At 43.8% G+C, this 27,262-nt stretch overlaps 1 protein-coding gene across 1 annotated transcript; it reads right to left on the bottom strand.

Annotated features, from left to right (window-relative positions):
• Window positions 1–3: 3 nt before the first annotated feature.
• Window positions 4–27,043, bottom strand: CDHR3 (cadherin related family member 3). Its single transcript, XM_033162413.1, has 20 exons — window positions 26,763–27,043; window positions 25,090–25,289; window positions 22,404–22,572; window positions 19,118–19,191; window positions 18,235–18,250; window positions 17,167–17,266; window positions 16,602–16,706; window positions 15,595–15,749; window positions 14,103–14,292; window positions 12,027–12,195; window positions 11,329–11,431; window positions 11,087–11,185; window positions 8,139–8,368; window positions 6,998–7,169; window positions 6,064–6,308; window positions 5,006–5,202; window positions 3,598–3,611; window positions 3,049–3,080; window positions 2,248–2,296; window positions 4–925 (listed from the first exon to the last, which is right to left on the bottom strand). The coding sequence occupies exons 1-20, from the start codon at window positions 26,836–26,838 to the stop codon at window positions 558–560; spliced, it is 2,763 nt and encodes a 920-aa protein (XP_033018304.1). The 5' UTR covers window positions 26,839–27,043; the 3' UTR covers window positions 4–557.
• Window positions 27,044–27,262: the final 219 nt, after the last annotated feature.

Consider the following 27,262-nt stretch of genomic DNA (forward strand, 5'->3'; position numbering starts at 1 on the left):
TTATGGAGAAACTTGCATGGCGACTTTGCTTCAAAAATTAAGATACATAGGATGAAGGCCAAATTAGAGCTACTTTTGTCAAAAGCCATTGTGCCCAAATTATGCTGCTAGTATGTTTATGATTACACATATATTTTTAAAAAATCCCATAGCAGCTTGCAGCCACCTTCTATTGCAACTTTCCCACAGGCAAATGATCTTGTCACAAGAACTCTAATGAAATATACATGCACTTCAGTCTCTTGTTTTCTCCAAATCAAGTCCAGTTTCCCACCCCGCCCCACTGTTTTAGATCTGATTCATGAGATTACAAAAGCCAAAGTTGCTTGGAAGTTATACAAACTGCTCATCATCCCATTGTATTAAGTCACTGGAATGGATTGTGCTCTAAACAGGCCTTCGCAATGAGAATTGGTAGTCAGCCAGAAGAGATCATTTGGTATCCTCCCTCTTGTGTAGGGGTGAAACTGAAAATGATTACAATTTGTCTGCATTACCTCTCGCTATTTGGATTTAAGATTACAAGTGGTTTTTTTCCTGGGTTACAAATATAACCTTCATTTTTGTATAGACTGATTCTCGTACTTGGGATATATTTTGGGAGAAGGGACCGGTGACTTGTGAGGGGGGGCAGGTGACAAAGACCCCTTGGCCAAAGGCTCTTCTTTTGGCTTCTGCAACTTTAGCTTGCTATTTGGGTCAGAAGTCTCTGTCTTCCTTTCTGTGGACTTTTGTGCTGTCTTGTTTTGTCCTCCCAGCTTTGGGCCACTGGGCTCAGTTTCCTGTTTGCTTCGATCCTGTTGGACTCTGTGTGTAGTCATCACCTCTGCAGCTGGGCCCTTTGCTTCCAACTTAGAAGGCATGTTGGTATCTTTCCATCTTCGAGCCCCAGACTTGGAATTATATTCATACCATTTGCCAGTGACTATGGAGAGGGAAAAAATAATAATATAGCTATTCCATACCACAGATTAAGGGGTAAGAGTATATTTAGTTTTATTCCTTCCAGTAGCACCTTAGAGACCAACTAAGTTTGTTATTGGTATGAGCTTTCGTGTGCATGCACACTTCTTCAAATGAAATGCACACGAAAGCTCATATCAATAACAAACTTAGTTGGTCTCTAAGGTGCTACTGGAAGGAATTTTTTAATTATACCTCCCTCCCCCAAGGTCTTTGAATACACTGAGATGATGTTTTGTTACTAGTGTGCTGGCAAAGCTTCCTGTAGCTGTTATGAAGGGGTTTTGGTTTTTATCATATAAATGTACTGAGTGTTTTAAACTGTGTTGTTTGTCACGTGGAGACCTTTAGGTAACAAGTAGCTAACATCTATATGATGGTGATGATGATGTTACTGTCAGGGTTCAGCCATACCCAGACCTTAAACCGCAGTACGCAGGGGGGAAGCAGGGAACCTCAACAGATCTTCACACCGTTAGAACCCGAGGAGCTGTCGGATCTGGACATCCTTGCCCCAAGACTAAAGACCACCACACCATCTGCCTAGGTGCCTGGCCAGCTCTCAGACCCTCTGACATCTCCTCCAGAACCAGAGGAGATAGTGAGCCTGGCAGGAGCTGCATGCTGCCACCAAACTGTCAGAAAGAGCTGCTTGGGAGGATGGGAAATTGGACAGAATCACCTTAAATCAGGGCCAGGCTCTTACAGAAGCTCCCTGCTTCATTGGTGAAGTAACATCTCTCATCCAAGCTCCAGCCTTCCTGACCTTGGGAAAAGGACAGCGAGGATGCACATTGTCTCTCATCCTCATCAAGAAAGAAAAGGGAGCAATGCACATCCATATGTCTTCTGTAGAGATGTTACAGCTTGCCTTGCACTGAATATATTCATGTACTTAGGTGCTTATTTTATTCTTGTTCTTGTGCTTGGTTAAATGCTTTGGGTCACTTTTGTGAAAAAAGCAACGAAACCATCATGTGCTTGTGCATTTGGGTGGATCTGCTGTGGCTTTCCTTAGACAAGCAGAAGGTGAGTTTTGCACATGGAAAAGTTATTCCGCACATGCAGTATTAACTGGTCGGCAAACCAATTATTCAATAGCGGCAAATATGTGTTACTACTTTAGTACACTTCCAAATATTGGAGTTTGACTTTCCTATTTAAACTGTATGTCACTGATATTTTCCTTGGAAATGTCAGTGACTCCTTGCAATTAAAGTTAAGCTCTTTCATTTCAAACTTATTTCTTCTTCTCATTTCCCCTCCCATTAGAAGTAGTGATACCTGGGTCTTTTGCTTCACCATCAAAAACAGCGTTTATGTTGGTCATCTCCTAGCCAAAAAAAGAAATCAAGAAATCAGTGCCATTTATTTTTTTAAAAAAATGGTGAGAAGAGGAAAAATATTGATCTATATAGAATGAAGCAGATTTCAGAGACCTATGAAAGGTAGGCTGCTGGGAATCTAATCATTGTGCTAGGTAAATTGGTTGGTTAAAGAGAGAGATGCTGTTCTCAGACTTTTCTGCACAAGGTTTCCCAAACAAATCTCATAGATTATCCATGCTTTATTGGTATTTTATGGGAAATGGAACTTAGAATGCTAGAAATGGTACTTTTACAGGTTTCAAAACCTGATGACGATTTATTCATGGCTCATAAATGTATCTTAACCACCTATATGCAAATTAGGGCAACGTTTTTAAAGCACGTTACATTCTTGATTCACTTGTGAATGACAATAATGGTGTGAAGCAGAAGTAACCAATGTGGTACCTTCCATATGCTGTTGGCCAGCATGGTTGATGGTCAAGGATGATGGGAGCTGCAGTATGGAGGACGCCATGTTGGCTATCCCTCATAAACAAAGCATTACAAGGAAACAGCAACTAGGGAGTGGCTGGGCTCTTGCTTCTGTGCATTAGAGCAAGAAAAGCAGTGACTCAAATGCTTGTGTGCTTTGTATTTTGAATGTAGGTTCTGAACAGAAAGGAAAAGCTATAACATTAGGATGGGACGAAAGAAGAAAGGGAGTGCCTTAGGCTAGCAACACTTCTTTTTATTTTTTGTTTGATAGCATACATACCCAAACCACTTCTTTCTTAGCTTTCTTCTTTTCTATTGGGAAAAAAAGGAAAACATGGTCTTGCTTATGCTAACTTTTAACAATACCCCAGATTTAAACTAGACATGTAATTATGGGCATAATTTAAATTTAAAAAAAAACACACACTAAATAAATAATATGCATCCCATTGAAAGCAATGTAGTGCAGATGGATGGATGAATTAGTGGTGGGTGGTTTCCACACTCACAGATTGAATTCAAATGCACACCTGTATGCACATCCAGTTTGTGCCTCCAGTTAGTGACCTAGCAAGTGATACATATGCGGAAGGAAGCAGGCACTCTGCAGCATCAAACAAATGTTGTGGAGAGTACCAGCCTCATTGGCTATAAACTATATAACAAACCCCTGCCCAGCTCTGCTAATATTTGAAACATTACATTCTGGTCTAGAGTTTGATCTAACCTTGTTATTTGACCTCAACAGGACTTTAGAACATGCAAGTCTAGAATGAAGAGTTATCTGAGAAATATGCACACAATTTGAAAAAAAAAAGGAAATGCATACCTGGTGTTTTCATCCTGTTGCAAATAATAAATAAATAGATAAATGTTAATCTATTTGAGCAGTCATTTGGCAATACAATACACAAATGAGCATTTAATCCTATAATAAATATCAAACACAGTGGAGACTCCAAATTTTGGGTGGTGGGCATTTGCTCATGCTCCAGGTTTAAGAGGCAGATATCATAACAATGCAATTTGGTACTGATGGCAGTGTGAATGAAGTCTGCCCCTAAACACAATATGCATGACATAACATTTTAGTGCTTTTATTCTACGGGAAGAAAGCAACAGACCAGGGACTATGATGTTCTGTTAGGTGCTCCTACTGAGGGTTAATTCATGTTGTTATCTCATACCCAACCATCTTCCTCCAGTTGCCTTGCTGCAGACAGATAAGTAGCAACTGGGTGTTTCTATAATACAGTTATTAATTTCTTCTACTGAATTTTGTCTAATGCAATTCACGTGAATGGGGAAATGTTGCATATGTTTAAAGTACTGTAATTTTATTTTGTCTTTCTTGAACAAAGGCTACTCTTTATTATTTTCAGTATTAGTTTTTTTGCGTTTTGCTTTCAGATTTCTTTTGTGAAAAAAAGACAAGCTGCTGTAAAACATATTTCATGTACAGTATTTTTCGCGCCACAAGACGCACCTGAACATAAGACGCACCTAGTTTTTGAGGAGGAAAGGGGGAAAGCCCTGGTTTTTTGAGGATCAGCTCAGATTTGTGCAGCTTTTTTGCAAAGGGGGGGGGGAAGCAAAGCTTTTTTTGCAAAGGGGGGAAAGCAAAGCTTTTTTGCCGGGGGGGGGGGGGTAAGCAAAGCTTTTGCAAAGGGGGGAAAGCAAGAGGGAAAGCCCCATTTTTATGGGGTTCAACTCACATTTCTGCAGATTCTTAAGGAGCCCTTTCTACAGTTTGCAGAAAGATAATCTAACCAGCCAGTTACATGTGGCTGGGGAAACAAACAGCCTCCCTCTGCAGGCACATTCAACAATGGAGGCCTGGGCAAGGGGGTGGGGCCCAGAGGGAGCCGGGGAGTCTTATCTCTCTCCCGATCTCTTGCTGATCAGCTGCTGAGTGGGGTCCTTTCAACACCTCCTCCTCTCTCTTTCTTTAAAAAAAAGCAGGACCTGCTTTTGGCTCCTGGGCAATTTGGCTCCAGGGACCATCATTCCCTCCATAAGACGCACAGACATTTCCCCTTACTTTTTGGGAGGAAAAAAATTGCGTCTTATGGAGCGAAAAATACGGTACCATGTGAGATTCTAGGTAAAGTGCGTATTTTACATTGAAACTTAAGAGTAGCAGAAACAATTGAGGGTATGTGATCTTGTTGACCTGCAGTAATATATTAGTGTAGAAATAAATGATACAAGGTGCATCGTTTCTGTCAATTACTTACAGTGGCTGTTTATCAGCTCTAGGTTTTGGAGCTCTAGGCTTTGGTGGGCAGTGAGTGCGGATGTATTTTGCCAGCCAAAAGGTGAGATACGCAAGAAGCCCAAGGAGGATCAAGCTGCCAAGGGAAATGATGAATGGCACGTACCAAGCCAAGGCAGAATACACATTTTCTCTGCTAGTCAAAATGATAACACGAGGCTTGCAAAACAAAATGGAAAAATGTCAAAAGAAACATATTCATAACGGAAGGTTAGCCTTTCAGTAGTAACTATATACTGCAGGTACTTTTGAGTCTGTTAGAGTGCATGTCTACTCTGAAGAGCTCAGTTGGTAGAGCATGAGACTCTTAAATCTCAGGACTGTGGGTTCGAGCCCCACATTGAGCAAAAGATTCCTGAATTGCAGGGGGTTAGTTGCTATAAGTAAACCCCATTGGGTCAATGGGACTTATTCCCAAGCAAATGAATATAGGATTGCAGCCTTTGTGGATGTGTTTAGAAACTGTGGTTTATTTTAGCTCAGCGATTGTCATAGATAGACTTCTAAAGAAGTGAGGGGGGAGCCTTTTGCAACCTGAGGGCTTTGTGGGCAACCTTCTAGGGGCAAAAGTGGGAGGAGAAATCAATATAAAATTTTCATTTTTACACCCACCCAAGCACACCCCTCCCCACCTCATTTCCCTGAATTGAGGATAGAAACAGACATTATCACAGTTCAAGGACACACCTCAGGCATGCAAAAATACTCAGTGGGTTGTGTGGCTAGGGTGGAGGCATGACTGAGGGAGAGTCCTGAGGGTCAGATTCAAACACACACACACACATGGGCAAAGGTTCCCAACCCGAATCCTAAATGGTAGTGTTAATGACTCACTCCTAGTCAGCAACTCGTTTCACTGGAAAACTACTTTGTGGAGAAGCTGCGGACAGGTGGGCCCAGGCTTTTCACATCCCCTGTAGTGGAATTCAGAGGTTCCACTTATTAAGAGGCATATTTACTGATGTTTCTTAATGCCACACAGACAGCGACCTGCATTCTTCAGCACGCTAGAGCACTTACTGTCGTCGGGGCCTCTGTGGTTGGCTTTGGGATTATGTTGATGGTTAGCGTCACTGTGCCAGTTTCAGTGCGGACTGCAGCTCTGTCTTCCGCTGACAGTAGGTTATCGTCTGTTATGAAGACTTTCAGCCTGTAGTTCCAAATTTTATCCAAGCCGCTTTCGAAGTCAAAAGGGGATGCAAGGATCAGACGCGAGACATTAGAGCCAGCATTTGGTGAGAAAACGAAGTGGTTATTCACATTACCTAAAACAAAGCCAAAGTAAAACTGCAGATTAAAACGAGTAGCAAGTCACAGGAAGGAAGCTTCTGGTTTTGATTCTCTAGCATGGATGGATTTGTGACATTTCCAGTTAACCTGGTGGTTACTGCATAGAAATCTCAATGCACAAGTTTTGCTCCCCATTGGCTTACGTTGCTCTGTCCCTTACAGCTGATGGTGGTTTCAGACAACCAAGTCATCATGCTAGCGGACTATAAAGCTCTGCCAGTTGCTATGCTGAGAAAATTCTGGCTCAGCAGTGAGATCAGGAACTGTGGTCCTGAACTACCATCTTGATTTCCTTGTTGCTTGGGCCATTACCTTCCCTTGACTATGGGCATCATCATGGACCAGAGCACATACTGATGATGGGACAGCATCCTCCACTGTACCTGACAGCTATACCCGAGAGCAGCAGGCTAGTTTAGGGAGGCTGCATAGCCCACACAATTCTGTCCTCCAACCTTTTGCACTGCTCCTTGCCCCACCCTCCAGCATCCACTGACCGAGGCAGCTGCTTCATTCTGCCTAAAGATAGGACTGGCCCTGGGAACCAACATCATATAAAATCAAAAACACATGAAATGTTTTGTTGTAATACACGCTTGATTCTATTAAAGACTACTAGCAAAAAATCACATGGGGAAAATTCAAAACTCCAGAAGTAAATTACCTGAATCAAAAGAGTAACGGAATGATGTAGGACTTGAATCGCGATCCACACATGTAATACTGAATCCAGCAATGTTGGTGCCAAAAGACTGGTCTACTGGAATATTCAGCAAATATGAATTAGGACTGCAAATTGGTGGCTCGTCATTTGCTTCAAGAACATTCACTGTTACCTAAAAGAAGGGAACGGGATGTGTGTATGAAACCACCTTTCTTGTAATTAAGCCAGGTTCCTTTTTATATTCACTGGCAAGAATTGATCCTCTCCCACCCACCTTTTGGGGATATTGGATGGTATTCACCACCACTCCTAATAGACATGACTAACTTAGGCTCATTAATTTCATTTTCAATGATCTAAAAGATGTCAGTAGAGGGTTTCTTTCATGATTGTTTATCCACTCCAATGAGCAAACAGTGTGAACAAGGGGTGTCCTATTTCTGCAAACAGGAGCAGGTGGGATGGAATCACAGGTCTACAAGGGAGATGGAGGAACCAGGGTCCAGGGCATTTGCTGAAATAGCAGGAGAGCTGCCCACAAAGAAAAGATAGGTGTTATACCAGCTCCAACCAAGCAGATGTTGATGAGGGGTTCTCCTTATGGAAAGCCTACTTTTTCATGTGGGGTACTTAAACCTGCTAGCACTTAAGTCAAGTCTCATCCCTCAGCTGCAGACCTTAGTGAAGATGTCAGGCTGCCAAGCAACCACTGTTCTTCAGCTGGCCATTTCTCTTCAGGTTTGCTATTGTCTTTGTTTTGGGAGCTGCTATGGCATAAGGGGAAACCAGGCATGTGGCAAAGGGTATATGTTGGAGCCCTTGAGTGCAAGGATGGATGGTGTGCCCTTTATAGAGGCTGTCTCAGAGTCCTCGCTAAGTGGAACCAACTTCCTTTTCTAAAGAGGTCCCATTTGACTCAGGGTCCAGAAGCTGTCAGGTCTTGATGAATGATGGCTCTGAGTTTTGGAATGGGATAGTGGAAATTGAAACATGAAACTGATCCGGTTCAGAAAACCCCCATGCAAATATCTCTGCACTCTTGGAATGCCTTGCAAGCCCTATTGTTTTTATTAGACACTTGGAAGAAAATTGCAGATATTAGAAGTAGACATATTGGCCTAAAAGCCAGCATCTTACTCACTGGCACAGTTGCAGTCTCGCCATTGTTGTCAGAGGCCTGCACCGTGAGAATGGCACTCTGCCATGTTTCGTAGTCTAATCTAGCTATAATTGCCAAGTTGCCCCCTGTAGGATCAATCCAGAAAATTTCTGAGAAGTTAGGGTTGCCTTTTCCAACTGAAATTGAGTAGGATATTCCGGTGGATGGTACATCTTTGTCTGTAGCAATCACTTGTCCAATTATGGTACGAACTGAAATGAAGCAACATTTGAAACACAGACATCTTTGAGGGTAGTATATTTCCAATATTAAAGGGGAAGGACTTTGCAGATTGCCTCAGCAGTTTCCAAAACTGCATTTCTTATTGATGGTTTTCATTATTATTATAATTGCATTCTTAAAATTCTGCTCTAAGATGCCTAGGGAATGTTTGGTGATGGAAACCTTTATAAATTTGACAAGTAAATAAATCTTCAACTACGTTTTACTCAAAGTAGACCCACAGAAATTAGCAGACCTAACTTAGTCATGTTAATTCATTTCAATAGATCCCATTCAGAGTAAAAGTTAGTTGAACACCAGCCACTATTGTTTATTTATTGATATATGGCTTATATGTAAAATGGCTTCCAAAGGGTTTATATCCATAATTTGCTGCAGTTCTAACCATGTTACAGGGGCCTTCTGTGTCTCTCTCCACCCCTGCCTCCATTTTTCTAGTTTAAAAATAGTTCTGTTTTCCGAATCATAAGCACATTTACCAAGGAATAAGCCCCAATAAACACAGTGAGACATATCTCTGAATAAATACACATAAGATTTCTCTGTCAGGGTGTATATGACATGTTCATGCACTGTGAGACTGGCAGAGGAAGCAGTGCTGCTTTGTAAACAGTGGTGTTTCTGAGGCAACTCCTTTTTAAAATAGTGGTGCAGCATAATGGAACTTGAATGAGGAGGATCTGCTTGTGGAAGTCTCCTGCTTCCTGGAGCTTGTGATACATGAATCCATTCACCATCACCCTAATCCATGAAACAGCTTGGCAACTCTTTTAAAAGTACATAATGTCAAATGTAGGGCAGGTGGGTGTGGCTTAGCCAAAGTGGTCTCCCGGTCCAAATGGGAAGGACTGGCAGGTGTAATTAGGGCCATGGGATGGGGGTTCCCCAGAGTGGAAAACTCTGCTTTATTAGGGCTGGCATACTTCTGGAATTTCCTGGACATATCTGGGATTTGGCTCTTGAAAAGAGCATCTGGACAGAAATCATTTGGGAAAAGCTCAAAACTGTGTGCGTGTATTGAAAATAAGCTCAACAACTTTGGCGAAAAATTAAAAAAACTCAACAACTACCCCCCCCCCAAAAAAAATATTCTGTCCGGATTTTCACTTTTTGAAATATGCCAACGCTAGCTTTATACCATTTTATGCAAACCATTATTGTAATACATTTGGGGGGGGGGGGGTCCCCACTAAACCCTAGAAATGAATAAATGCTAGGATTTTGATCAATTGGGATATGGATTAAAGTACAAGTTGCAGAGCTGTGCTAGGCAGGGAATTCCTGGGCTGGTTTATACAAACCAACCTGGCTGAGCTACAGCTATCAAAAGAACAATAGAGGGCTATTAACAATACAAGGGAACTCCTTCCCCCTGCCCTGAGATCTGAACAGGTTGCCAAGGTGACAGGGTGTGTGTTTGGGGGGACAGGAAAAGGGAGTCTTCGAGCAATGGTTGTTGGGAATAAGAAGCAGGAAGAAGAGCTGAGATCCATCTTTGGAGGAGGCTGGCTGCAGGGCTGGCTGCAGAGATGCCTTGGGCCAGGGCCGTCTCACAATAGGGGCTGGGTAGCGCGGTGCACCAGGGCGCCAGGCCCCCCAGGGGCGCCCCCGCGAGCCCGCCAGCATACCGGGCGCTCCCTCCCCAACCCGCGCCCGCCCCCATGGGCGGGCGGACGGGCGCTCGCGCGCTGGTGGGCAAGCTACAAGCCGGCTGCCCTCCGGAGTCCCAGCTGGAGCGCTGGGAAGGGCGCGCAAAGCCCCGCGCTGCTCCAGTGCACGCCCCTCATCCCCCGCTCGCCCACCTCCCTCCCGCGCTGGCCGCCCCTCAGGGGATGAGGGGCATGGCGCTGGAGCGGCGCGGGGCTTTGCGACGCCCTTCCCAGCGCTCTAGCTGGGGCTCCGGAGGCCGGCCGGCTTGCAGCGCCACACCCCTCATCCCCCGCTCGCCCACCTCCCTCCCGCGCTGGCCGCCCCTCAGGGGATGAGGGGCATGGCGCTGGAGCGGCGCGGGGCTTTGCGACGCCCTTCCCAGCGCTCTAGCTGGGGCTCCGGAGGCCGGCCGGCTTGCAGCGCCACACCCCTCATCCCCCGCTCGGCCACCCCCCCTCCCGAGGGGCGGCCAGCGCGGGAGGGAGGTGGGCGGAGAGGCGGCCCACTGGGGGCGCCGAGGGATCGTTGCGCCAGGGCGCCCGATCCCTTTAAGACGGCGCTGCCTTGGGCTGCACAGCTGTGGGGCACAAACCCCTCTTGAAATGACCCTGCAGTAAGATCTGGACTCCCTTCATGCAGACTGAAGGTGTAAATAGGTGAATAAACCATATTTCTTAAATCCACAACAGTCTCCACCATGTCTTCAATTCTCCAAAGCAGCACAGATCCTGTGTGAGTGCCTGGGGACCGCATGGGCTTTTGCCACTGCTTGGCAGAGAGAGGGGCAAGCACCTGACTGGTGTGTGTGTGTGTTTTTACACTTACACACACACACACACACACACACACACACACATATGTAGCCATATATAAAACTTACTAACTAAAATGAATGAATGCAGCTTTAAGCGCAGCACAACTGCTTGCTTGAAAGGATGAGTGGCTGATGGCCCCATTCAATCGGAAATTATTTTGGAGTATACCGGTACTTAAATTCTACAGCCTTGTACATTTCTGAAAAAAGTGTTGTTACTTACCTGCTGCTATTTCTGACACATTAAAAACATACGAAGTATCACTGAATACTGGCTTAAACTCGTTGACTGGTTGTATTTTGACATAAATGTAGATAATATCTGTAAATATAGCAATTAAGGGAAGGATGAAACAAATCCTATTTTAAAGTTGCAAATCCTATTTTAAATAGACCAGTTCCTTCAGAAGAAGAATGTAGAAAAATTCAAAAAAAAGGGAAAAAAAGAATAAAGGAGATACTTGCTAGCATAGTATGGGAAAGCAATATTCTGCACCTCAGCGGTCAGAGTATATTCTTCCTTCTCTGCTCCATCAGTTGCATTTTCAAGATCCACATTTCCTGTCAGCTGGATAAAAATTGGGAGAATGTTATTTGCTTGTGGCTTATTGCGATTTTACTATTATATTGTGACTTTAGTGATAGGTTGCATTGGAAGGGTTTATTTCCTTAACAGAGTAATCCAATGGAAAGGGAAAAGGGAGGACAATTCATGACAGAAGGACCACTACCTCCTAAGCCCTGCTTAATGTACACCAGACAGGGAAGCAGATGGGGAGCAACTGCCCCACTTTTTGTACTTGGTTATTCTAGAAACTGTATTGTTGCTATATTTTCTGTACAGTGTTTGGCCTTGGCTTGCCAGTTTTAGTGATACCTATGTTAGTTATATTTTTATTTTAATTGCTATGTTGATAATTGTATGCAAGTTGCTTTGAGAACCAGTAGTTCTAAATGCAATTTTACTTTCTAGTATTTTAAGGTTGCCTCTGCTGTTCTGGCAATCGTTACTTCCGTTTCATATTTATTGCCATTAGTTTTGTGTTTTCAAAAATATTAGTTTCATCTTTGTACAATGCTCAGAGAGCAATAAACTGTGGGGGTTCTAATTTTTCTTAATTTTGAAAATAAATATTTTGAGAATAAATCAATAATAAACTGACCTTGATCCTTCCAGAGTCAGGTGGATCCTGTGTGAACTTGCTACTTCCAACTCCAGACAATCCAGTGAAGTTAAGCAGCTGGTTTCGTAACTCAGCATCATAGTCATGAAAGAAATCTTTCAAATCAAGAAGTATTTCTCCAGGGCGCGCTGTTTCTTTTATCTCTATCCTTTTAAAGAAAGGCACAAATAACCGATAATCCTTATTCCAGGCCTTCTATTACTTTATATTCCTTTGGCACCTTTCATAAATGCTTCAATGCTTCATATGTGTTCTCTCAGTAATGTATGTCTCCTTAAAACCTGACCACTTAGGAGTACAGGCGAGACAGAAATAATTAAGCACATTTGATCCCTGCACAACACCTGCACTTGTAAACTACCCGTTTTGATCCTGCAACAGTCTGCCACAAAAATCACGGAACGATCATGGGACCATTCCTAGTGGGAATGTTCATACAGGGAAATAGGTCTAAGATCACCTTAAAATGTTCTTTCTTACCCACATTTCCAATTTGGCACTAAAACACCACACAGAAAGTACAGGAATCTTTAAAGTGGGCATGACTGTTGCAGTTATACTACGTGCTACAGCACATGCAACCGTACGGCATTCAGCAAGTATCCTTGTAAGGCAGGGGTCAGCAACCTTTTTCAGTGGTGGGCCGGTCCACCGTTCCTCAGACCATGTGGTGGGCCAGACTATTTTGGAAAAAAATATGAACAAATTCCTATGCCCCACTAATAACCCAGAGATGCATTTTAAATTAAAGGATACATTCTACTCATGCAAAAACACGCTGATTCCTGGACCACCTGCGGGCCGGATTGAGAAGGCGATTGGGCCGCATCCGGCCCCCGGGCCTTAGGTTGCCTACCCCTGTTGTAAGGGGACTTTTCAAGTATGATTTTCTCCTTAGTGTCATATCCCATCCCAAAAATTACTTGGGTGGGTAGAAGAAATAGGTGTGAGGTAATGGGCGTAAACAAGCAAGAGGTGCTCATTTCTCAACAGGCCTTCTGCAGTGAATTGCAAACTGCTACGGAAGCAACTCAAAGTTTCAGAAGAAGCTTGCAGCAGCACAAAGTGACTGATATTAAAGATGAGGCTGTATACCTTCACTGGGTGTAAGTGGCTTTGGCTTGTGGCCAAATTAATATTGTACATTTGATAAAAAAATCCATTAGCCTTTGTTGTTTGTCAGCGAGTCCACACTAGCCTTTGGCTGAGCGGCTGTGATGTCACAGAATGTCTATATAAACATTCTGGTGGGGGAGGGTCACTGGCAGAGGAACAGGGGTGTGGGGGGAAGTGCACTCCCCCCGGTGGCACGATCCCAGTGGGGTGCTATCGTGGCTCCCCCCCGCACACACTGGGCGCCATGCCCCCGCAGGCAGTGCGCCACACCCCCAGGACACGAGCCACACCCCCGCCTGCTCTCCGCCCTGCCCCCCCCGCCGGAGCTTGAAGCTCCGCCACTGGGGAGGGGGTAGCTTTGCTATTAAAAAAATGACAAAGCACAGCTTCTTTGAGGAAAGCAGAAAGTTGGTCTGACTATGAAAAATCTAAAATAGGTCCTGGGATGAAATATGAGCTGCTGGCATTTAGAAAGGAGCATTGTGGGGGCTGGAAAACATAATGGGAAGATAGCCAAAAAGGCAGGAGAGCTCAAGAGGGCACAATTTGCTAAGAAGTTTTGACAGTGACTTAGGACAAGATTTTTAAATATATGTATATAACAACTATCCTACTACATTTTCTTATAAAGATTTGATTTTTGTCACATTATTATTATTATTATTTATTAAATTTATATATTTCAGTGGATGGTGTTGCTAGTACTGGAGAGTGGCCTTTGAATTACTTCAGGTATTAGCAGTGTTATCCACCGATACTATATTAAGAAAATAATTTAATCCTAATGTTTTGGTATGGTTTAATAAATTACAATTACCACTACAACTTCATAACTTTGCATACCAAACTCTGTGCTAAAAAAGATTCAGGAGATATAATCTGTCCTGAAATCTTGCACAAATGTTGTGGAATTTGATAAAAGGGCAAAAATACAAATACCTGTAATTATAGTTATCACTTTCTGGTGGTTTGTCGTTAATATCTTCAATAGTTACAACAATTTCTGTTTCAGCATATTGTCCACCGCTGGGCCTATCATCAATGCGAATGATCAATGTAATATTGGGATGTTCTCGTAATGGGTCCCAGTCTCGGTCTATTCTTCTAGCCACCAGAAGCGTACCAGTTACTGAGACAGAAATATACTGTAAACATTTCCAATTGCGTGTGCACAAATATCTTCTGTGACTTAGGAATTTTATTTTGAAAGGGTGTTCCACCTCCTACTTACATTTGTTTCGAAACACCAATTCCCCCTATTCTACTCTCTCACTCTAAATATAGAGTTAACGCACTCCCAGTTTTTCTGAGCTGTGAGACATTCTAGAAGCAGCAGCACTTGCTTCAGTGGGTGGGAGAGATCAATAAAAACTAAATAGCAGCCTTTCTCCTTAAATTAATTGCATTTAGGGTTTCGGTGCAGGAGGTCACAGAACACAGGGAGGGGAGAGTTCCCTCCACTCCATGGCTATGATTATCTCTGTCCCCACACCGAAAAATACTCAATGAATAGCAAATTGACTTGGGGAAAAAACCTCTATTGCTTCCAATAGAAGGTTGGGATTATTATTATTTTTTAATTTAAAAAAAGCCTAATTGCAGCAAGGGAGGAGCAGGGCACTGACCATGTGAAGCCAAAGTTCACTGTGACTTGTTCCCTTAATGATAAACCACAGTTTTTTGTTGTTACCTCCAAGCTGTAGAGAAGCAAGCAGAACAAAATCATAGAGAGCTGGAGAGGGTTTCATGGGCCACCTAGCCCAAGCTACTACTCATGGTTGTTGTTGTCGTTCAGTCATGTCCGACTCTTTGTGACCCCATGGACCAGAGCACGCCAGGCACACCTATCCTTCACTGCCTCTCGCAGTTTGGCCAAACTCATGTTAGTAGCTTCGAGAACACTGTCCAACCATCTCATCCTCTGTCGTCCCCTTCTCCTTGTGCCCTCCATCTTTCCCAACATCAGGGTCTTTTCCAGGGAGTCTTCTCTTCTCATGAGGTGGCCAAAGTACTGGAGCCTCAACTACTACTCATGGTAGGAAAGCCAAAACCAGAGTTTCCTCAATTGTTGGCTGCCAGCCTTTGCCTGATGACCTCTAATGAGAGACAGCCCACCACCACCTCTCTAGGTAACAGGTTCCATTGTCAAACTCCTCTTTCTATTAAGACATTTCTGCCAAGGTTCAAGCAAAACCCTTACTGTCTCCTGTAATGTAAGCCCATTAGATCTTTTCCTGACCCTTGATGCCCCCTTCTGTGATAGCCCTTCAGATATTTGAAAGGTGATATCATGACCCTCCTCTTGCCTTTTCTTCTCTGGGCCAAGCAAGCTCAGTTCCTTCAACATTTACTCTGTGAACTTGCTCTCCGTAACCCACAATGTTTCTTTCCATTCCAAATCCTTCAGGAATCCGTAAAATGAAATGCTGACCTGCATCTATGGAGAAATAAGGAAACACTCCAGGATTGTTGATGCTGAAGCGGAGACTGCTAACACCTGCCTCATCATCTGGATCCTTAGCTGTTACATTGGCAACAACGTGTCCTGGTAGACTTTCTTCTAGAACATTGAAAGCTCTTTGTTTCCTGTTGTAGAAAATGAAGCCACAAATGTGCATGTTTGAGCAGCTCTTCCTTGTATAAAAGAGAACTGGCATATTGGGTTAAAAATATCTAGACTCTAGATTATTGTCTCTTCAGTTTGACCAGTGCGAACTATGATAAATGAATAAAATCTAGATTTTCTAGTACCAGGACCCGCTTTTCAACTCAATTTTAATGTGAGGGCCTGCATTTATTTAGTTTACTTTTCGATTATTCACAGGTTTTTTATGTTTTAAACCGCCCTGAGAGCATAAAAAATTAATTTAATAAAAATAAGAGCTGTCTGTGTTATGATTCTCTGTTCATGTAGCCTAGCCAAGATGTTTACACTTACTCTGAGAATAAAATTATGAGATGCATGTAATAGCTTTTCTACATGGTAGCAAAACACTTAGGCTATCCGTTGTGGTGTGTATGTTTCCTCTCCCACCAAGAGCTTATTATTCTCATCATACTCTTTAGAGTTGCATTTATTAAGATCAACTTATTCAACAAATATAGTTTTATGGGAACCACAAATTTGAAGTTCCCAACACCTTATTACTGTATTCTGAATGAACTTTGTACACTACTTTCCTATGCCCCACAAATAACCCAGAGATGCATTCTAAATAAAAGCACACATTCTACTCATGTAAAAATACACTGATTCCTGGACCGTCCGCGGGCCGCATTTAGAAGGCGATTGGCCCACACCTGGTCCCTGGGCCTTAGTTTGGGGACCCCTGGCTTAGATAATCTATCCCAGCCATGCATGGAGTGGTTTGTGTGAGCTGCCATCCACTTATAAAGCCAAAATACACTGTTTTGCTACAGCTAGAATTTTTCACTTACATGGTAAAATAAGGTTGTTCATCATTCTTGTTTATGATAGTGACTATCAGAGTCCCACTGGTATTCCGACCAAGGTAGTCTGTTGCCGTAATGTTTAACATATAGCTGTAAAACCAAAACACCCAAAACGTCACATTGTGGGTTCCATACGACAGATCTCTTCTCTGCTAACCAAGTAAGTGCTCATTTATGTAGGGACTACATACACATGGGTTAAACCACTGAGCCTCTTGGGCTTGCTGATCAGAAGGTCGGTGGTTCAAATCCCCGCGCCGGGGTGAGCTCCCATTGTTTGGTCCCAGCTCCTGCCAACCTAGCAGTTTGAAAGCATGTCAAAGTGCAAGAAGATAAATAGGTATCACTCTGGTGGGAAGGTAAACGGTGTTTCCGTGCACTGCTCTGGTTCGCCAGAAGTGGCTTAGTCATGCTGGCCACATGACCCGGAAGCTGTACGCCGTCTCCCTCGGCCAGTAAAGTGAGATGAGCGCTGCAACCCCAGAGTCGTCCATGACTGGACCTAACGGTCAGGAGTCCCTTTACCTTTACCTACATGATACATACTCACCTATGTGGATCTTTCTCATAATCAAATACTTTCAAGGAAGAAATGGTTCCAGTTCCAGAAACAGAGAACAGTAGTGATGCTGGGGTCAATGAATACTGAAATAAATGACACAAACTGGGAGATCACAGTACAGTACTGCTTTGTTGTGCAGTATGAATCAGAGAGATGCAAATGGCTAGTACAGTTTGTGTTTCAACTTAAATTGTGCTCGATTTGGTAATTCACTCCCTGTTTTCTTTACAGGAAATGCTGCAGAGCCATAATTTCTCCAGCAATTAGCCTAGACAGTCTCCACAGGTTTTACCAAATCTCTGCCTTTGTCCCACTGCGTTATGTCATCATCTCCATTCTATTTTAACCCTGATGATTTTTCACATGCGCAACATCTTATCTTCACACATACTGTACACCACATAAAAACTGTTGTATTAATCAGTATGTAAATTATTAAAATAAAATATTCAGAACTATATAGTGTGTGTGTGTGTGTGTGTGTGTACACACACACACGCACACCCCAATATATACTTCACACAAACCCATGTGGAATAACTCCTGCTTCCAAGACAGAAACAATAACATCAAACCCTCATGAGAAAGGGAAAGAAGCTGATGCGCTAATAATTCCAAGGAGCACCAAAACACATCCTTTGTAAAGAAGTAAGCAAAGAAGCATGTGGTCCTAAGATATAGTTGTGTGACCTGCAAAAACTCATTCTTAGTTGCGTTACTTAGGTAATGTTTGGGTATGGAATGGAATGGAAACAAACTTAGGTCAAGAAACTGACTAATAGTTTAGGTTTGCCATGTGGCTGGGATTTCCCGAACATATCCAGAATCTAGTGTCCAGGTGGAAATCGCAAAAATGTCTGGGGGAAATCCAGATGTATGGCAGCTCATGTCGGCTTTGCTGTTTTTGCCAATTTTTCATAAAAATAGCTCAACAACGTTGCAAAAACAAACAAAAAACAACTCAATAGCTTTTCTGTCCGGATTCTCACTGTTTGAAATATGGCAACCCTACCATAGTTTAAGCAGGCCTTAATGGAATTCTTAAGGGCAATAATGTCTCTCTGTCTGGATTCTGGGAAGTCAGAAAATGCTGACAACGTCTTCGCTGAACTAAGACAATGGGCAGGATCCAACCAATTTCTTTCATCAATGCAAGGATTTCCATTTGTGCAACAGAAATTCCCACTCCCACCTTCCACTGCATGCCCCATAAATCAGTTCTGAAAGTTCTTCTGGAGGTTCTTCTGCAGGTGTTTAGAAAAATTGAAACCAGATAGACTTACCAGTAAGTGTATCAGAGTCAGTTTATCTCCTTAAAAGCCTATTACAGGTATTATGGCTCATTCCCCCCCTCCACCCCGTCAGAGCAATGCACTATAGACTATACCCAAGCACACCAGCTCATAAGTTATTTTCCTTACTTGTTCTACATATCTATTTTACGGTTCGCTTTTCCTCTTTTAATTTTCATCTGTTGTTATAATTTTTCTCTTTATAAAATGAAATTAACAATCTTTTTTTTTTTAAAAAAAGAAGATGTCGTTACTTCCCAACACCTGGAAATCTTCCAGCTCCTATCAAGAGGCAAATTATAAGGTGTTTGCACAGTAATGTGGACACATCTGAAAAAATGAACCTTTTTAAAAAACTCAATCTAGTTTTCTGTGTGATATCTTAATCCCCATCAAACTGAAAACTATCCCTACTCACTGAAGCTGGACTGTGAACATTGTCACTTTTAATGTTGTTCCTCCACCCAGCTTGTCATCACAGTAACTCAGTCAATCAATGTCAAAGACTTCAAGGCTTCAGTGCAATAAGTTTCAGATATGCTGTGTGGCTTTTGATTATTTCTGATTACTGAATTCAGTTGAGAAGGGTTTTAACTGTTGTATTTCCTAGAACATTGTTTTCTAAAATTAAACTCACATTGACTTACCTTTACAGGAGTGGTTACATTAATTTGGTATATGTTTCCACTTGCTGTGCCTTCAAATTGGTAGATCATAACAGCTGTGGAGATGAAAGTATAACATGCATTAAATTAAAGAGGTTATGAAGATATTATGCAAGCATATAGGTAAGTAGGCCTGAACACATTATGACTTGATGCCTATATAATACCCTGTGTATCTTTCAGATGCAAAGGGCTTTAAAACCGCTTGCAAAGTCTCTAGAACTGGAGAGAGGTTCTAACAAGAACATAACATTAAAAAAACAATTAATTTAAAGCACAGATCCTAGAGTCTAGATTCGTAGAGCTGGAAGGGACCCTCGAGGATCATCTAGTCTGACCCCCTGCAATGAAGGAATATGCAGCGGGGATCGAACCTGCAACCTTGGCATTATCAGCTCCATGCTCTAACCAACTGAGCAAATCACAATAGAATACTCTTATGTGCCTGAAGTGCTCACTGAAAGGATGTGGTCTGGTGCATGTATCTGCTTGATTCACTGTTCTGTTCTGACCTTACCTAACTTCTAATCAAACTGATGGCTTCATGCCTGCATGCTGGGCAAAACCATGTAGGCTGGATGTGTGGAGGAGGAGGAAGAGGGAGATCTTACTTTCTCTCTCTTTCACTTTGTACATGGTCATTAGCAATGCAAATTAATTAATTTATTTACTGCTTAATGCAAAAAATTAGGCTTCTAAGCAGTTTGCAAGCATAAAAACCAATTACACAAACACTAAAATATAAATCTCCATAATTAAAATACAAAATAAAACATTTCCATTAAAACACTAAAATATAAACTTCCATAATTAAAATGTGCACTAAAACAATCCCATTAAAACAGCACAGCAATTAAAACAGAAGACTCAGGACAGACATCAAGGGAATGCCAGATGGGGCCTCCCATATTTAAGCAAGGAGAGCATTCCTTAAGTTTGTACTGTATGCATATATTGTATGCTGTCTCTACCCAATGATTAATTCAGAGTAAGACCATACAAGCAAATGTACACAGGCAGTGGTGGAGGAAGCCGCTCAGGCACCCGGAGCGGCAAACATGACGTGCACCCGGGGGCGGGGCGATCTGGCCATGGGGGCACGCTGATCCTCCTGGGGGTGCCAGCGCTGCTCACTGATCACGTGAATATGCTTGGTGTGCGGCACTGGCTGCCGGGGATGCGAGCACTGCCTGCCGGGGGGTGCATCCCCAGTGGCCAGTGCCGCCCGCTGGGTGTATTTGCGCAATCAGCGGGCGGATTTTCACGACGATTGCGAAAATCTGATTGCCGGGGGTGCAAGCGCCACCACACTGGTCCACCCGGGGGGATTTAGTCACCCCCCAGGCATGACACCCGGGGTGGACCGCACCCCCCCCTTGCGATGCCCCTGTACACAGGTTCCGTACATGAAGAGCTAATCTGTGGAAGCTTGGAGTGGGTACAGTTGGCATGACACCTTACCTGCTCCAAATGTTCAGACCACATGGTTTTGGACTGTGTGAAAGCTGGTGAAAAACTCCCAATGTGGAGATGCCTTGCTTGCCTTCAGAGAGAAGTGCCCATTGTGTATTTCCATGAACAGAACCAGCACTACCATTGGGCAGAATGAAATGACCACCTCCGGCGGTGGCCCGTACTGTTTCACTGCCTGAGGCAAAACAGGAAGGTGCTGCCCTTCATTAACCACGAACCCTTTGTGGGACCCCCAAACCTGTGCCAAAGTTTTGCAGTGAAAACCCCACATTTTGAAGCACCCCTCCCCAAATTATGTAAATGATATTCAAAACAGGGGTAATTGGTATCACCCAAGGACCCTACATTGTCTAATTGACTCCAAACCAGTGCCAAGGTTTGGCAATTATTTTGCAGCGTTTTGCAGGTGGCTTCCGGTGAGATCTCATGAAGAAGAAGAAGAAGAAGAAGAGTTTGGATTTGATATCCCGCTTTTCACTACCCGAAGGAGTCTCAAAGCGGCTAACATTCTCCTTTCCCTTCCTCCCCCACAACAAACACTCTGTGAGGTGAGTGGGGCTGAGAGACTTCAGAGAAGTGTGACTAGCCCAAGGTCACCCAGCAGCTGCATGTGGAGGAGCGCAGACACGAACCCGGTTCCCCAGATTAGGAGTCTGCCGCTCTTAACCACTACACCACACTGGCTCTTGTGAGATCTCAATGGAAGAAATCACTGGCATGTGGCGTGTGGCGGTGGCGGCGGGGGGTGCCCTGTAGGATTCTGCCAATCAAGGTTGGCTGTTTTAGCCCACTACATGTATGGGCTGGCCCTGACCACATCAATCAGGAGATGCTGGCGGGCCAGCACAGGGAACCCTCTGGCTGTTCCCCCTGAGCCTCTGACCACCTCCTCTTTAGGAGGATAGAGCTGCGTGAGACACATGGCCTGCATGGACCCCCAACCCTCTGCAACCTGGCCTGCTGACATCAGGTGTGCTATCCTGTTACTATCAGCATTGAAATAGCATTCAATTCCTAATCCAATCAGCTTCTGCACATAGAATGGAGAGATGGTGTTTTAAAATCATAAAGTCTCCGGCAGCAAAATGCCTTGGGTCAGCAATGCGCATGAATCACTGCTTGCGGGTGTGCTCCCTTCCAATCACAAGGCAGATGCAGACCTAGTGGTGCCTTCAGACTGGGACTTTGGGTCAAATGTCCAAGGCCCCATTCAACAGAATGAAGAGGGGGGCCACCAGATCAGTGGAAACAGGCCCATCTTAGGGAGACCGGCCACCGTGGCGCGGCGATCCCTCCGGCGCCCCCGGCATACCGCCTCTCCGCCGCCTCCCTCCTGCGCTTGCCGCCCCTCGGGAGGGGGTGGGCGAGCGGGGGATAAGGGGCGTGGTGCTGGAGCGGCGCAGGGCTCTGCGCGCCCTTCCAGTGCTCCCGGGACGGGAGGCGAGGGCGGCCGGCTCGCAGCCAAAGCCCGGGACCGGCATGGGCAGCAGCGGCTGCGCCGCTGGTGCGCAAGCGCCTGCCCGACAGCCCACCCATGGGGGCGGGTTTGGGAGGGGGCGCCCGGTATGCTGGCGGGCTCGCGGGGGCGCCCCTCGGGGGGCCGGCGCCCCGGCGCGGCGCACCACTAGCCGCTATGGATGAGACGGCCCTGAGTGGAAACATTGTGGGGGTGAAGGCAGGGGTGATTTTTACTATTACAAGTAAAACTTTTCAGGTGTAGTGAAGTCTTCTTTCAGTGGACCTGAGCTATCAGTAGTGTAGTAAACACTCTTTTTATTTCAAGCAAATGACTTACTTTGATATTCCAGATTGCCTAGAAACATTGGAGGTTCAGGTATATCAAGCACTTGAATCGTCAGTATTTGTAGGTCATTTGCCCCAGCTGTGTCATAAGCAAGAATCTGTAATTCAAATCGATGTGGCATAGCTTCATAATCTGGAACAGGGTCTCCAGTGGTAACAACCTAAAATAAAAACGAGTCATTATTAGCAAATATTGAGCTAGACCCAGAATAAGTGAGTTGCAATTAGTTCCTAATGAAATCAATGGTAGCCTACTCATGTTAATTATTATTTGATTAAAAAAATAGAAAGTGTAATGCTGGTGGTCAACAAAAGAGGTTTAAATTTTCAAGGCAAATCTAAAAAAAAATGTAGTATAAACACCGACAACTGGGAAACACTGGCCTGCGAGCACTCCAGTTGGAGAACAGCCTTTACCAAAGGTGTCATGGGTTTTGAAGACGCTCGAACTCAGGGCAAAGGGGAAAAATGTGCTAAGAGGAAGGCACACTTGGCAAACCCTCAAAGTGATCAGCTCCAGCCCATTGTGGAAGAGTGCGTGGATCTAGAATTGGCCTCCACATTCACTTACAGACTCACTGTTAAAACCGTTTTTTATGGAAGACAATCTTACTCGGCTATGACTGATCGCCAAAGAAGAAGATTATTTGATACATTTATATCCCTTCTTTCCTCCAAAAAGCTCAAGATAACTGATATGGTCCTCATTCACTTCATCTGTGTGGGATAGCTTAGGCTGGGAGGTGGTGACTAGTGAGCTTCACGACTGAGTGGTTGACACTGTCTAACCACTAGACCACACTGGGCCTCAAGTCAAGTCATTACTAACTTTTTACACTTATTTCATTGGGCACTGATTGCATCTAACTTGACCCAGATCTACGGTTATGTGTTTAAATCTACCTTATAATAGTACAAAATTAGAGCATATAAAAATAATGGTTCCTTTTCTCAAACTCCCCGATGTTTCTGGTTTCACGAGGGTTTTCTTTTATGGAATAAATTATTGTGACAGGTAAAGTACTTGGTTTACTAAAATTTCTGCCACTGTTTAAAACCGCCATTTCCCCCTCTGTTCTCGTCAACCCTGCTCTAGAAGAAGAAGAAGAAGAAGAAGAAGAAGAAGAGGAGGAGTTTGGATTTGATATCCCGCTTTTCACTACCCGAAGGAGTCTCAAAGCGGCTAACATTCTCCAAACTTATGCCACTGTTTTAAATCACCAATTTCACTCTGTCAGTGTCTCTCCCTTCTTGCTCCCATCAGCTGCAGACCTTGGTAACACGGAGCCCTATGTGAGGCTAAAATTTGACGCCCCACCCCACAGCCCTCGAGATGCCTTCCCCAAAGCTGGGTAAGGGAGGTGTCAAGCTTCGGGAAGGAGGCAGGAGGACCCTAGAACCCTGTCAGAGCCCTCACACCTTCTACCCAAAGCCTAATGAGGGGTCCTCAAACTTTTTAAACAGAGGGCCAGTTCACTGTCCTTCAGACACTGTTGGAGCCCGGACTATACTTTGAAAAAAGTATGCACAAATTCCTATGCACACTGCACATATTTTATTTGTAGTGCACAAAAAACAGGAAAAACAATACAATATTTAAAATGAAGAACTACTTTAATCAACATAAACTTATAAGTATTTCAGTGGGGGGAATGAGAGAGAGAGAGAGAGAGAGAGAGAGAGAGAGGAGGGCGCTGGCTGCTGTGCCTTCACGCTATGCCCACATTTCCACAGGCCTTCCTTGGTAGTGGCAGCAGCCCCTCTGGGCTCAGCTCCAGGCCTGGCTGGTCTGTGGGCCGATCCCAAGCCTGGAGGACCCACTTTGCCTGGCAACCGAGGAAGAGGAAGAGGAGGAGGAGGTGCGTGTGTGTAGAAGAAGCTGGGTGGGGAGGGGGGATTGTGGACGCCACCACAGAGGCTGCTGCTGAACCGGTGGCCCCTTCCCAGCATTTTGAGGGAGCTGCCACTAACACCAGCAGCGTCTTTCTCTTTCTCACACACACACACCTCCCACTGGCGCGCCCGTGCACACACGCGCCTGGGATCACGATGGGATTGATGGGTGGCCAACTGGGATGGGGCTGGAGAGTGTGGTCAGAGGAGAAGCCAGAAGGGATTTGACCCAGCCACTTGCAGTAGCAGCGGTTCGGAGGGAAGGAAGCTCGCATTGGCTGTGGCCATCCAGGCAATGGGAAGGAGGAGCGCCGTGGGTTCTGCAATTGCCAGGTGGGCCGGGTTCAGGACCCTGGCAGGCCGGATCTGGCCCACATACCGTAGTTTGAGGACCCCTGGCCCAATGCTTACCAGGCTTTGAGGAGGATGGGGGAAAGTGCCCCTTGTGGGGGAACTGGTTCAACTGCCCTAAATCCACTTCTGCCAGGGCCACTGGTGTTGCGCAACATGCCTTCTCTTTTGCTTCCCTCTCCCACATCGACTTCATGCAAAATCAGGATGGTGATAAGGCATTACAAATCATCTAATGAGTGCTGTGGGATGACAGCCTTACATTTTTTATGTTTCTAGGGAAATATTTAAAGAACACTCTACTTTGCACTGGTTTAATTGTGATATTAGATTCAACATGTTATTATTAAAAGGAAAAAGTTATTGATGTTATAACGGTATTCTCCACCACCAGAAGCTGACAGGCAAGATTTTGAGACTAAGCAAACATTTACCTGGTACAGAATTGGAGATTCAGGGTTGACAGCAAAAGCTTGTGTGAGTGGATTTGAGTTTATTATTTTAGGATATCCGCTTGCCACTGAAACATTTGGGGTTAAATCAACACTGAAAGTATACACCACAGTACCAGCTGGAGAATTTTCTGTTACATTGGCTGTACCAGGTAAGCCAGAAAAACTCAGTGCTCTTCCCCCTGCAGATTACAGAGAATCAAAGCATATATTGTTCAGAAATATTATTTCTAAGTGCAGATTGGTCAACAATGTACACTTTGCCTTAACAGTATCTTCCCATGAAATAGAAACCACTTTGCTTTCTAACTACAGTATATCCATCTGTCTACCTTAAGCTTTATGGCTGCAAAAACATTAACACATTTCATAGCAGAAAAAGGTAGTTTTTCTCAACCCAGAATCATTCATGCTTATGTTCAACATGTTGCTTTCAATCCATATAGATTCTAGATCCTGCTGTCCACAACAGTGGACATGGTTATTTGATGTGCCTTTAAAAACTTTGATTAGGTTACCCACATATTTTCTTCCCTGGAGATGTCCCAGGTGAAAGAACTGGTGCTTGCGATCTTGTTATATGCCCACCTACAATATCATTGTGCAGGTGTGGATACACACACACACACATATTGCTGGGACTGCCTACATCTGTTTTCAAATGCACACATTGTTGGGTAATACAGAATCAATCTACAATGAGCTTTTATTTTTGGAATCAATGAAACCAGTTTATCAATAAGTGCTTTTCAGGGGGGGAAATATGCAATAGATCTAAATTATGTGTGTACTGCATAGGGCAGTAAAAGTACTCAGCCTCCATTGATTCTAGAATAAAATGTTGTTGTGTGAAATCTAAATGCTGCATCTAGTCAAATGGCCTTCCTAAATAATCTATATCAAACAGCTAATATAATTATAGCAACAATAAAATCAATATCAACAGCAAATAAGGGGAAATCATGCAATCAATCCCCATGTAAAAGCAAGTAAGTCAGTTAGTCATCCCCAATTTTTTAAAAGAAATTTATTTACTAACATTTAAAACACACACACGAGACAGGTATGAAGTATGTCTTTTACCTTCCTGCCATAGCGATACCTATTTATCTACTTACACTTTGATGTGCTTTTGAACTGCTAGGTTAGCAGGAACAGGGACCGAGCAACGGGAACTCACCCCGTTGCGGGGATTCGAACCACCAACCTTCTGATCGGCAAGCCCTAGGCTCTGTGGTTTAACCCACAGTGCCACCTGCATACCATTTGTATGCTGATTAGTTATAGCTTAATTCAAGGGTAAGGGAATCTCCAGCTTGCAGGCCAGAAGTAGTCTGCAAGACCTTGCCATTCTGTCTGTGGCTTCACTTCCTTGCCTGTCCCAGGGAAAGCAATTAGACTTGAAAACAGCCTCCCAATTGAGGGAGGGGTCACAGTTGGGGAGGAGAGAGTGAACCCCATCAATTACCAATTAAGCCTTAACTGTTAAAAAGATATTGAGTACGGTACATTCCCTTTCATAGAATAAAATCAAAAAGAGACCCTGAAAGACTGGGCTTTGATCTACTGATTACCAGAATATTAAAGATTTTCTGAGAACAATCAAAATAGTGTTTCATATTTTATCTAATATATGAATAAAATCATGTCCTTACCATATATTTCTCCTAACAAAACAAGGAGGCAAAAGCAAAGCATGTCCTGAGTCTTTCTTTGAATGTGGCCATCCATGATCAAACTGAGATATCTTTCTCCTAGCCTACTTCAACCTCATTGCTCAATTTCTTCCTTATCATAGAGAAGTGACAAATCAAACAAAGATTCTGCTGTAGCTAGGGGAGTTTCTAAAACATCAGTCTGTTTACCATCTTGTGAATGGCTCACTGATAACAATCCATCACAAAGTTAGTGATCCTCATAGAGTAGTATTAATGAAAGGAGGAGGAGGGCAGATTTTAGAAAGTTTACAGGTAGCCAGAATTAAAAGCCTCCTTTCAATCTTAAACATGGAGGGATTCACATGGCAAAAACTGGGAATGGAAGATATGGTTCTATCAAGACATGCTTACAGAATCACTTTTATTTATGCTTATCATTATTATAGCTTTCAAAAAGACTTTTGATGGTTCTTATAAGCAGTATTTAATGCCAACAG

This window comes from Lacerta agilis, chromosome 10, assembly GCF_009819535.1.
Source record: "Lacerta agilis isolate rLacAgi1 chromosome 10, rLacAgi1.pri, whole genome shotgun sequence".
In the NCBI taxonomy this organism is placed as follows: Eukaryota; Metazoa; Chordata; class Lepidosauria; order Squamata; family Lacertidae; genus Lacerta; species Lacerta agilis.